The 12,669-nt window shown below is 38.7% G+C and overlaps 1 protein-coding gene across 4 annotated transcripts in view; it reads left to right on the plus strand.

The window, feature by feature from the left end:
• The window catches only part of Phkb (phosphorylase kinase regulatory subunit beta), a 199,180-nt gene that overhangs the window by 63,613 nt on the left and 122,898 nt on the right, over window positions 1-12,669 (plus strand). For all 4 annotated transcript variants that reach the window (XM_005367021.1, XM_005367020.1, XM_013353722.2 and 1 more), the window contains one exon: window positions 5,908-5,988. In XM_005367021.1, coding sequence (XP_005367078.1) covers window positions 5,908-5,988 — 81 coding nt within the window. The remainder of the gene's footprint in view (window positions 1-5,907; window positions 5,989-12,669) is intronic.

A 12,669-nucleotide genomic window follows, 5' to 3' on the forward strand; every position in this document is an offset into this window, starting at 1 on the left:
CCAAATATGAGTGAGTACATCCCATGTTCCTCTTTTTGGGTCTGGCTTACCTCACTCAGGATAGTGTTTTCTGTTTCCATCCATTTGCATGCAAAGTTCAAGAAGTCCTTGTTTTTTACTGCTGAGTAGTACTCTAATATGTATACATTGCATACTTTCTTCATCCATTCTTCCATTGAAGGACATCTAGGTTGTTTCCAGGTTCTGGCTATTACAAACAATGCAGCTATGAACATAGTTGAGCATATACTTTTGTTGTATGATAGGGCATGTCTTGGGTATATTCCCAAGAGTGGTATTGCTGGGTCCAGGGGTAGGTTGATCCCGAATTTCCTGAGAAACTGCCACACTGCTTTCCAAAGGAGTTTTTCTTGTGTATAGTTGCCCTTGTCTGTGCTCATACATTTACAGGTGCGCGTGCACATACATCTAAATATAGTAGATGAGTACATAGAGAGCCAGCGACAACCTGCAGTATAGTTAGTTACTTGAGCAGATCCAACTTGAGATAGTGTCTGTCATTGTTCCAGTGCTCACTGATAAGGCTTGCTACTGAGCCCTGGGATCTGTCTTTTTTTGCTTTTCCAGCATTGGGATTACCAGCGGTGCCAGCACACCCGGCGTGGGTTCTGGAGATTATGATATTCTCATACATGGCAAACACTTTACCAGCTGAGCTATCTCTCTAGTTGGAGTTTCTCTTTTCTATAATTTCTCCCCTGTTGTAAATGTCTTATTAAATTAATGAATCAGTTGAGTGGATTATATTATTATTTCTACTTAGAAGATGGAACCTACCTTCAGAAATAAAAGCATATTTATAAATTTGGAAGAATACCAAACTTTTGTATGTTGTCTCCAAACACAGAAAATGCTGTACCCATTTATATATAGCAGAAACTTGTTTGTTTTTAATGATAATGCAGTTAAATATATTTTCCAAAAACTTGCCTCTAGATTAGCAAAATCAAAATAGAAGTGTGTAGTCTTAACTTTCTTTTAAACAAATAAACTTTTCGTTAGTGAGATGGCTCAGTACGTAAAGGTACCTGCCACCCTACCTGATGACCTGGGAAGGATAGAACCAACTCTGGAAATCTGACCTTTGACCTCCACTCATGTACTATGGTATGTTGGCATGCACATAGGGAAAGAGCTAAAATATAGTAAAGTTTAAATTCTTAGGATTTTACTAAATTTATAAGAAGCCTTTAAAGTCTCAAAGCGCTTACATCAAAAAAGAGCAGTCCTCTCAAAAGAGGTTTTGGTTATTGTTGCTGTTCATATTTACCATTTTCATTCTTTAGTGGAATATGCATAATAAAAATTATTTTTTAGTTGATAAGCACTCTGTATATTCATGAGATACTGTATGTAATTTCAATAAATGGATACAATGATCTGATTAAGATAATTGGTATAGTGTAAGGTTTTACTCTTTTGCTCTCTGGGTGGTCCACCAACACCCAGCTCCCAAATAAATCACTCATGGAGACTTATTCTTTTTTTTATGAATGCCTGGCCTTAGCTTGGCTTGTTTCTTGAAAACTTCTCTTAAATTTTTCCCAACTACCTTTTACCTCTGGGTTTTTTCCTTTTCTTAGTTTTGTATACTTTCAACTCTTACTTTATGGCTGGCTGGGTGGCTGGCCTCTAATGACCCTGTCTCCTTTTTCTCTTGCTCCTCAGCTCCCTCGTTTCTCCTTCTGTTTATACTCACTGCCTCACAGCCCTGCCTTGCTATTGGCCGTTTCGTTCTTTATTGAACCATGAGGTGTTTTAGACAGGCAAAGAATCACAGCTTCACAGAATTACCCAAATACGGCATAAACAAAAGTCACACACTTTAAATAATATTCTCCATCAAATTGGCATGTCTATTATCTAAGAAATTTAGAATTCCTTGGTGTGGCAGACATTCAAAGTCCTAATAGTTATTTTCAAATACTCAATTTTTGTCAACAGTATGCTATGTTAAGAACATTTAGTGTTATTCTTTCTGTTCAATTATACCCATGTGCCAGTTAACAATCCTCTCTTTACCCACATTTCCACACCTTTCCCAGGACTGTGGTAAATGCTAATGCAGTCTCTGCTTTGAGATTGCCTAGTTAGCATGCATGTATGAGAAGATGCATTCATCGTCATTGTGTCTCTGACTTGCTTCATGTATGTCCTCTAGTCCACTTATGTTGGTACAAATGGCAGAATTTCATTCTTTCCCATGGCTGAACACTGAATTGAGTGCATGTCCTACTTTTTCTTTGCCCATCCATCAACAGCTGAAGTTGTGTTGACAGTTGTGAATGCTGCTATAGTGAGCTTATAAGCTTACATGTCACTTTGATGTGTTGGCTTCTGTCCTTTTCATGTGCACGTAAGATTAGGACTGTTGGTCATGGTAGCTGTAGGGTGTTTTAGGAGCCCTGTGGGATGTTCTGTGACAGCTGCCCTATTGAGAGTCCCCTCACTTCACACTCATCTCCCCTCTTTTTGATAATGGTCAATCTGACTGGGAAAAGATGGTATCTAATTATCACTTTGATTTATCCTCTCCATTCTTGCTTATACTTTTTGCTCAATTTTATGTTCTCTTTTGGATAATGCCTATTTAAGTCATTGTTTAATTGTATTATTTTGTTGTTGCTGCATTGAATTCTGTATATATCCTAGAAATTAGTCCCTTATGTAGTGAATAGTTTACAGATTCTCTCGTTCTGCAGTTTCTCTTGACTCTGTTGACTGCTGCTTGTGCTTTGGAGTCAGGTACCACACCTGCCCCCAGAGCTTTTCCCCTGTGTTTCCTTTCATCAATTTTATAATTCTTTGCCTCCCATTTAACTCATTATTCTCTTTGGGTCTAGCTGTGCACATGATGAGTGAGGGATCAGATTTCTTCCTTCTGCATGGGAGCATCCCCTTTCTCAATGCTGGTCATTATAGAGAACTATAGTTATCTTTCTCAACAGCCCAGTTGGTTGTAAAAAAGTTTTGTTTTAGGATTTAATATTAGTTAAGGTCCATTGGCCCTTCTGTTTTCAACATATGCTTCAATCTGTTTATTTTCTTTCTTTTTTGTTATTTTATTTTGCTGTTATTTTAAGAGATGGGATCTTTTTTAGTGCACTGGCTGGTGCTAATCTCCTGGGATCAATGGTCCTCCCTGCTTCAGCCTCTCAGGTAGCCGGAAGTCAGCTCCGCATGCTTTATTTTGTAATCCAGAATTTGAACGTGGTGCCTCTTACATTGTAGGCATTGAGCAGAATCCTGCTTTAGTTTCCGAGTTACTCACATATATACCCTAAACACGCAAGCACAGAATTCTTTGCTGCTTCTACATGTTCCTGTAACTCTGCCCATAGGACTGGAGTTTCTCTGAAATCATTCCTGGCAGGCCATTCGCAGTGATAGAAGATTTTTGGATGAGCTTTCCTGCAGGGAAAACACTACTCTGGCATGTGCTTAAGAAGAATGTTCCAAACCTAGATACTCTGTCTTCCTGTAGGGCACGCTTGTACCTTGACAAACTTGGCTTCCAGGGTTCCAGGAGCTATGAAGACCTCCAAAATTGGCGTGGGTTCTATAAAGCCCAGCAGCAGGGTCTTAGTGACACAGGGCTACTTTGTCCAAGGCTTTGAAAGGCACCAGTAATTTTCTGCCCCAACTTCCTGATGTAACTTAGTGAAAATTAGGAAATGTCGGGAAATGCAAACCAGCCACACAGATAGGGAATGGCAATCTTTTATATAAATACAGACTGCAGGTCACCTACCTACACTTTTTAACTCAGTTTTGCAGTACCCTGACGTACTTTTGCTTAAATTTTATTTGTTTAACTAAAATTTTATTGAGATATAATTTGTTTATAAATAGATAATGGTTTATCTATTTGAGTTGTACCATTTTGTGGTTTTAGTATATTCTAAGTTGTAAGACAGTTACTGTAAAACTATACTGGCTCTGTTCTGCTCTCCGCGCTCTACTTCCTATACGCTATGGGAACTAGGGTAAAAATTTAAAAACACAAAAACACGGACAGACAGAGGGGGCCACGGGGACAACCTTGAAGCAAGAATGCCAAGAATGCCCACTTTGTTGTGCTCAGGGGTAGCTTATACAGGGCTCTGGCCACGCCCCAGCTCTTGGGATCTTTCAGCTGCAGACTCACCAGAACCCACTCCCCTGCCATCAGGGTCTCTTGCTCAGATCAGCTGCAGGCTGCTCAGAGCCGAGGAAAACAGGTTGTTTACAGGAAATTCAGGGTCTGGTGGTCACCCAGTCACCAACAAATTACCACATTCAAATTTAGAACTTTAAGCAAAATCAGCTACTCTCCATTTTTCCTGAAGTGCCTTAAGCAACCTGTAGTCCACTTTATGCCTCTATAGACTGCGTATACATTATATACCAAAGTTATTTTTTTCAAAGATTTATTTATTTGTTAGACATACAGTATTCTGCCTGCATGTATGCCCGCAGGCCATAAGAGGGCACCAGATCTCATTACAGGTGGTTGTGAGCCACTGTGTGATTGCTGGGAATTGAACCCTGACCTCTGGAAGAACAACCAGTGCTCTTAACTGCTGAGCCATCTTTCTGGACCCCATATTTCAAATATAAATGCAATCATATAAGATAAGATGTTGGAGAGACTTTTGTTTCTTTGATTCAAGATATATTACCAAATGCATTCCCGAGTTAAGGAGCCAAGAGGGAGGGAGGGAAGGAAGGATAGACTTGTATCTCCTTGAGATCAGTATGTTCAGACTTGTGTGTACATAGGTAGTATTTGTGAAAATGGCTCATATAAATTTTTATTCATCTCTTTGGAGAAATAAGGTCTCACTGTTATTCACAGTAGCTACAGCTCACTGCGTAGCTGAACTTATCCTTCCAAATGGTAGAATTTCAGGTGTTTCCATCACATGTGTTTGCTCGCTTGATTATTGACACTAAGTCCTAAAACAGCCTAGCTACAAGGAATGCTGAGGATTCAAGTGGTGAAGCTCATTCCACGTCCGAAAGTGTGGTTCTCATCTAGAGGCTAAAGGACCAAAATCTGGGATTAGAACCCCAAAACTTGAGAACCTAGAGTTTACCAGTGAAGCCATAAGAAGAATTTCCTGGCTCTGGCAAAGAAAGCAACCTTCCTCTGCCTTTTTGTTCCACATCCAGAGACAGTGTTTTACTAGCTACTCGGGAGTCCTTGTGTCTAGTCAAGTTGACATTGAAAATTAATTATCACTCAAGATGTGTCCATATTGGAGACTTCATTTTCCTTTTTTATATGGGATGTTCATATGTTCTATTACGAGTTAAATTAGGAAGCATTGATTTGTTTAGATCAAACAATGCATGCATTTAATACACTAATAGTTTCATGTGTTCTTAACACCCTTTCCTAAGTGGCTTTAAATTATAAAGCATACCAGTGAGTACAGGTAACACACTCCTTCACTTCTGTTTAGAATGAGATATTTTCAAGACGCACTCTTCGTTGTTAATTGTGTCTCGATGGAGGCGATGTCTTGTTTTTCAGTAGCTTTTTCATTACAGATGGATGGCATCATATTTGTTCCTCTGGGGCAAAATTGTTCCAAAAATAAGATCTTTAGACTCAGAATTTGGAAATTGAAGGAAACAAATGTTACAGAAGCCATGCTAAGAATTCTCACAGCCTTCTCAGATCCCGCCATGTGATAACCAGCACAGTGAATTTGGAATTTTAGCACATCACATAAAATGCCGGTTTTCTTGTTCTATACTGGGTTCATATCTTTATTTAGTGATAGGGAAGAAATTATTTGTATCTGGCACTATTGGCAAAAATTACAGCATATATATTAATTTCATATCATAATATTTTCATTCTCCCTTTAACTTCTAACTGTTGCTGTTTGTTTTCAGATAAACGCAGTGTCACTGTTTCTCCTCTATCTGGTGGAGATGATTTCTTCAGGGCTCCAGATAATCTATAACACAGACGAGGTATGATCGCCCACATGTTCTGTTACTGAATTTCATGTAGAGGATATCTGATTTTTCCCTTTCTTAACAATTTACTTTTAATTTGATTAAAAATAAACTTTTTAGCGAGGCTGTGGTGGTGCATGTCTTTAATTCCAGCACTTGGAAGGCAGAGGCAGGTGGATCTCTGTGACTCTGAGGCCAGCTTTGTCTACAGAGTGAGTTCCAGGACAGCTGAGACTACATAGAGAAACCCTGTCTCAAGAAACCACACACAAAAAAAGCACTTTTAAATTTTAGATAGTAGATACTAGATTTTGGATTAAATCTAAATTATCTTTTTACCAAAATTCCTTTTGTGTTAATTTTTTAGTGTATGAAATAAGTTCCAATATAACATTTATATGCACTCATACAATAGGTAGATATTGTTGTATCTCCCGCATATTGCCTCGACCCATGTCCTCCCGGCTTCCTCTTTTGTTCTTCCTATTAGTCTGTATGTCTTCTCTCTCTTCCTTTCGACTTCCTCCCTTTCCATAGCCCATCTGTTAGTTTTATGTGTCATGTGTACATATGCATGCACACACGCACATGCGCGCACACACACACACACACAACTAGTTTCCACATATGTCTTAGTTACCATGTAAAAAAGGCCATGACCAAAAACTAAGTGGGGAAGGCGTTTATTTAACTTACACTTTCATAGTTCATCATCAAAGGAAGTCAGGAAAGGAATTCAAACAAGGCAAGAACCTGGAGGCAGGGGCTGATGCAGACGCCATGGTGATGCTTACTGGCTTGTTTCATATGGTTTGCTCAGCCTGCCACCTGTCCAGGGATGACTCCACCCACGATGGACTGGACGCTCCACCATCAATAGCTAATTAAGAAAATGCCTTACAGCTTGATTTTAAGGAGGCATTTTCTCCATTAAGAGTTCTCCTTTTATATAACTCTAGCTTGTGTATCAATCTGACATAAAACCAGCCTTCACAACATATGAGAGAAATTATTTGGTGTTCGTCTTTCTGAGTCTGGTGCAGTTCATCCATTTCTCTACTGATGACACTTGCAGTTTACAAGCAAGCATAGTATAATGTAGGTGGCGGAACTTCAGAGAATACTCAGAAGCACGTAACTTTCAGAAAGTTTTAATCACAATGAAAATAAAATCACTGTTAAAAATTGTCTCGGTATTTTTTTTCACATATTTCTTTTTATAAATACTCTTTGACAAAGTCTCGCAACTTGATTGGGATTGTATTGAATATACAGGTTGCTTTTGGTGTGATTGTAATTATTGCAATGTTAATTCTTTTAATTCATGATCATAGGTGTTCTTAACATTTCTCAGTGTCTTCGTCAATTTCTTTCATCAGTGTCTTAAAGGTTTTCATTGTAGAGATTGTTCAGATCATTGGCTGGGTTTGTTCACTTAGTTATAGGCTATCATGAATGGATTGTTGATTTCTTTTTCAGTATGTTTATCATTGATCACGTTACTGATTTCTTTTTGTGTTAACTTACAACTTATCACTTTGATGAAAGTACTTACCAGTTCTAAGATTTTTTAGTAGCACTTTTTTTTTTTTTGTTTTTCGAGACAGGGTTTCTCTGTGGCTTTGGAGCCTGTCCTGGAACTAGCTCTGTAGACCAGGCTGGTCTCGAACTCACAGAGATCCTCCTGCCTCTGCCTCCCGAGTGCTGGGATTAAAGGCGTGCGCCACCACCGCCCGGCTAGTAGCACTTTTAATGTTTTATATAGGATTATGTTATGCAAATGTGGAAAGTCTGACTTCTTTTCTGTTTGCATCTCCTAGTCCCCCTTCTCTTGCGTTGTTGCTCTAGCTCAGTCCTCAAGCACTATGCTGGATAGACTGGAGACTGGACATTTTTACGTTATTCCTCATCTTAGTGGGAATGCCTTGAGTTTTCTCCATGTATTGTGCTGTTAACTATAGGTTTGTTGTACACAGCCTTTATTAGGTTGCAGTATCCCTCCTCCACCTCTACCCTTCCAACTTTTTTTTTAATCATGAAGGAGTTTTGAATTTTGTAAATGACCTTTTCTGTGTCTATTGAGTTAATTATGTAATTTCTGTCTTTAAATCAATCCATTTATATGTTGAGTTACATTTATTTATTGACTTACGTTGAACCAAGCCTGTGTTGTGAAATGACGTCTACTTAGTAATAATGAATGATTATTTTGATATGATTTTGAATTTGGTTTCCAAATATTTTATTGAGAGTTTTTGTATCAATGTTCAGCAGGGAAATCTGTCTGTAATTTTCTTTTCATTATGTCTGCCTTTTGTTTTAATATTAGCTTTATAAAACATTGCTTGGAGTCATGACTGCCTTTTCTATTTTGTGAAATAATTATATAGTGTTTGTGTTAGTTCTCCTTTGACAGTCTGGTACAGTGAATCTGTCTACTTCTGGGTGGGTTTTTTCTTTTCCTTGTGGGGAGGAATGACACACTTTATTACTTCAGTTTTGTTGTTGGTTATAGATTTTAAAATTATTTCATCTTTGCTAATTTTGATTGTCGTAGATATCAAAACCTCCATTTGCTTTTGTTTTCTCTAGTTTAGCAAAATACAAATTTTTAAGTTATGTCATTTTTAAAATCTCAGTGTTACCTTTAGTAATATCTCCATCTTATCTTTTATTTTACTGATTTGGGTCTTCACCCCCACCCCCACCAGTGGCTAATTTGATTACAAATTCATTAATCTTTTCAAGTAACCAGCTCTTCATTTCATTGATTCTCGGTATTTTTTGTTTGTTTCTATTTCATTCATTTCTGACCTGCTCTTAATTATTTCTCCCTGTCTACTGCTTTTAGGGTTGGCTTGGTTCTCATTCTTCTAAAACCTTAAAAAGGATCAGTGCATTATTTGTTTTAGTTTTTTTTCTGACTTCTCATGCGACAGATTCACGTTTTAGCAGCAGGTACTTTATTTAAGACATAATAACAGAAAGTCAGTACTTTTAATTTATGAACGTGTAGCAGTTGGGAGGTCATCTTTGCAAATACTAAACTCGGGATAGCTTTGAAACTTTGAAGGAAAGGGCTTCAGAGCCTCATCAGAAGTCTAGGGGAGATGGCTTGACTGGCAATGGGAATTCTGTTGTCAATTACACAGGATATTTAAATCATGGAACTATATGTATCTGAAGCATAAGGAAGAGGGCTGAGTCCTCATCACATCAGTAAGAGAAATAATGAGTATCTAGCAAACGATGTTAAAGGCAAAAAGTTAGTGAAACAGAACAAACTGTAAGCGAATGGAAGCAAGTAATTTAAAATGCGGGAATAACTCTGCTGTATCACAAGATCAACGATAGGGGTGGGAATTTTACCATTATTTTAGCGCCATTTTTCTTAATGGATAGCCATAGTGGGGGACTCATCTCATATGAGAATACTTTTAGAGTGAAGGGGGGGGGGCACGACTTGCAATTATTTGAGGAATACAGATATAAATCAAAATTGTACATCACTGAGGTCATCCTTGACATTTCTGGGAAGGATTTCAGTAGGATCAATGTCTTTGTGGGGAGGAGGAAAAAGGAGAAGCAACAGTATTTCTGAAAAGGACCACAGAAATATGATAGTAGAGGGTATCGCTCAGTGATGGTCAGTGCTTGTTCAGCTTCCTTGAGACCCTAAGCCTGACCTCAACGTTCCCTACTGACACACATGGAAGAACTGCAGAACTCCAGTGGAGAGTCTTCTGATGGGGGAATTGTATTTAGAGGATAAACTAATGCAAAAGACTCAGTGTAGATGTAAAAATTTGATCATTTGGAACTGAATAAATTTACTCCTTGGGAACTGAATGAGCAAAGTTCTTGAATAGCCGGGGTAGGATTGGGAATTTATGCCACAAACCGTTTATCCCAAATGAATGGTTTATTAACTAGAGTCACTCATTTTATTATATTCTTTCGAAATTTATTTCAAATGAATTATCACATCTTCTTTGAGTCAATCGATAAGTCATTATTTGAAATTTTACTTCTATGTGCCATGGTAATAAATTAATAGCACTGTATGGGAAGCCCTGAAGACAAACTCTTAGTTCAAGTGCTTGTCTGCCAGAACTCAGAGGACTCAACATATTCAGTTATAGCTGTGGTTTACAGTGACGGAATAGAAGGGAGACCAGGAAGAGGATGGGTGTGTGGAACAAAAACTACAGAAATTGGCATGCAAGCTTCAAGCGTCTTTTATAGTCATATGGGACATAGTTGCTTCCTCTAGCATCTACCATGAAAACACTTTTGGAAGTTATCTACCAAGTTGACTTTTAAAAGATCTGTTGCTGAGGTTTTATTTGAGACTGATCACACACACATCCTATGCTTAATTATGTGCTAATTTCAAAGTCCCTGTAGGAAACAAGTTGTTTATCTTAACACCTATTTATGCAAAAATATTGTTTGCATAAGCAGTTTAGGAACATTAAACACAACTGTGGCTTTAATAAATTACGCCTTAGTCCTCTTTGTAAAAGAATATCATACATTAGTCATCTTAATTACAAGGTTTTTGTAGCTTACATACATAGATAATAAAACATTTTAGCATTTTTTTGAGCTTTTGAAATAGGCCAATCAGCAAATAGAAGGTTCCCTAATAAGAGTCAGCATTATCACATTTTGTCTGTTCTAATCCCAAAGGCAAAATTATACGATAGCCCCTTAAGAGTGAGAACTCTTGGAATTTAAGTGCAACGGTGCTCTTTAGTCCTCAGTATCCAGTGAGCAGTGCTGCCCTTTGCCTCTGCCACTATGCCATTTGTTCACATTTCTTCAGGAATTTAATACATCTGGCTTACCTTGACATCTTAAAGTCTTCAAAGGTTTTTATTTAATTGTAGAGATACTATCTTGCTAAATTTTATACACATGAAAATTAATAGCCTGAAATTTGTGGCTAGAGAGGTGGCTCAGTGGTAAAGACCACTTGTTGCTCTTGCAGAGGACCAGGCCCTCTTCCTAGCACCTGCATGGTGACTCATGGTTTCTGTGACACCAGCGCCATGTCTTCATGGCAGCAGGTCTTCACAGCTGCTTCATACACATGGTGGCACACATGCAAGCAAAAATGCTTAAACATAAAATAAAATTTTTAAAAATTCATCAGCCATGTCTCTTTTTTTCTGACCAGTACCAATATTAAGTCACAGCTTATGACTCATATTCAGAGTGCAAACTTCCAAATATAAGTGAAGGTCCATTATCCTCATCCCAACTCCTGTTCACTGAGCCTCTTGTGCCTTTTGTGTTAGAGTTGCGGGCGTTCACATTTCTCTTCCACTCTCAAGCCTCAACTGTTTAGTGTGCACTTCTCCAGAACATTCCTTATCATTTTACACTCATAAGTTCTCTAATGGCTTCCCCCTCTTGGTTCTTGAACCTGATCATTTGTGGCATCTCTGACTTTTCATGCTTGGTCTTTCTTACGGCTTTTCAGGGCTTTTCCAGTTTGGTTTCATTGAGACAGAGTCTCAGCAGTGGCCTGGACCTGCATTTTAAATAAAGAAAACGAACAATTTGACTAATATATTCAACCATCGCAGGGGATCCTCTTCTTACACATGTGCTGGTGCTGATGTCTGTGTTTGTGGTGCTGCTTCTATCTTTCCTGAGTCTCCCCTTTATTCTCTGTATTCTGTGCTGTTTGTCCTATGTGACCACTAATGGGTTTGCTTTGTTCATTTATGCTTACTTAATGACTGAACATGTGCTTAAGTGATCTGTCTGCGTTTGGGGGAATCCGGGTTTGGGAGTCACACCTCCCCACTGTTATCCTTGGCAGCCTGACGAGATCTACAGTTTTAGTGACTTTAACTCAGGTCAAATTCAGGAATAGCCCATTTATGAAGCAGAATTGGAGATTCTATTGAGCATGAGAACTAGAAGAGAAGCAGAGTGGGCTCTCAGAAGAAAGGAAGATTATTCCTAAAAGTGGGCAAGGCCTCCTCAAGTGAGATTTGTAGCTAGTGTTTTTTCAGTAGCTAGATGTGGAATCTTGATGGAGTTTGAAGTTGTTGTTTTATCACTGGGTGATTCCAAAGGGACACTTTGGAGGATTGAAATTGATAAGGAAAAAGTCTGTATCACAGGGATCCTGGAAGGTGGGATGTCTGTAACATCCACAGTTTTGTTAGAATTCTTAGTCAATGTCTGTGAAAAGGAGTGAGGCTCTACCCAAGGTCATATACATTCAGACTTTAGGCCTTATGTCATTGCTACTTTAATATAAAATGGCTACATAAGAAATGAATAGTAGCCTGGGGTACAATTATTGTATACTTATGGGGGGGGGAGAATTGTGTACCATAGTACACCCATAGAGGTCAAAGGACAGCTTATAGGATTTGGTTCTTTTCTAACACCATGTGAGATTCAGGGATCGAAGTAAGGTTTCCAGGCTTGGCAGCAAGCACCTCTACTTGCTGGGCCATCTTGCTGTCCTCCAGATGTTAACTGTGCTGGAATTCTCGCTGGATGACAGGCTCCTTCCCTCCTGTCACCATAATTTCCCTGTCTTTCTACCCATCCATCTCCTATCCATCCATCTCCTCTACTGGTCCATCTCCTACCCATCCATCTCCTACCCATCCATCTCCTACCCATCCATCTCCTATCCATTCATCTCCTCTACTGGTCCATCTCCTA

Source organism: Microtus ochrogaster, unplaced genomic scaffold (assembly GCF_000317375.1).
Source record: "Microtus ochrogaster isolate Prairie Vole_2 unplaced genomic scaffold, MicOch1.0 UNK15, whole genome shotgun sequence".
NCBI lineage: Eukaryota > Metazoa > Chordata > Mammalia > Rodentia > Cricetidae > Microtus > Microtus ochrogaster.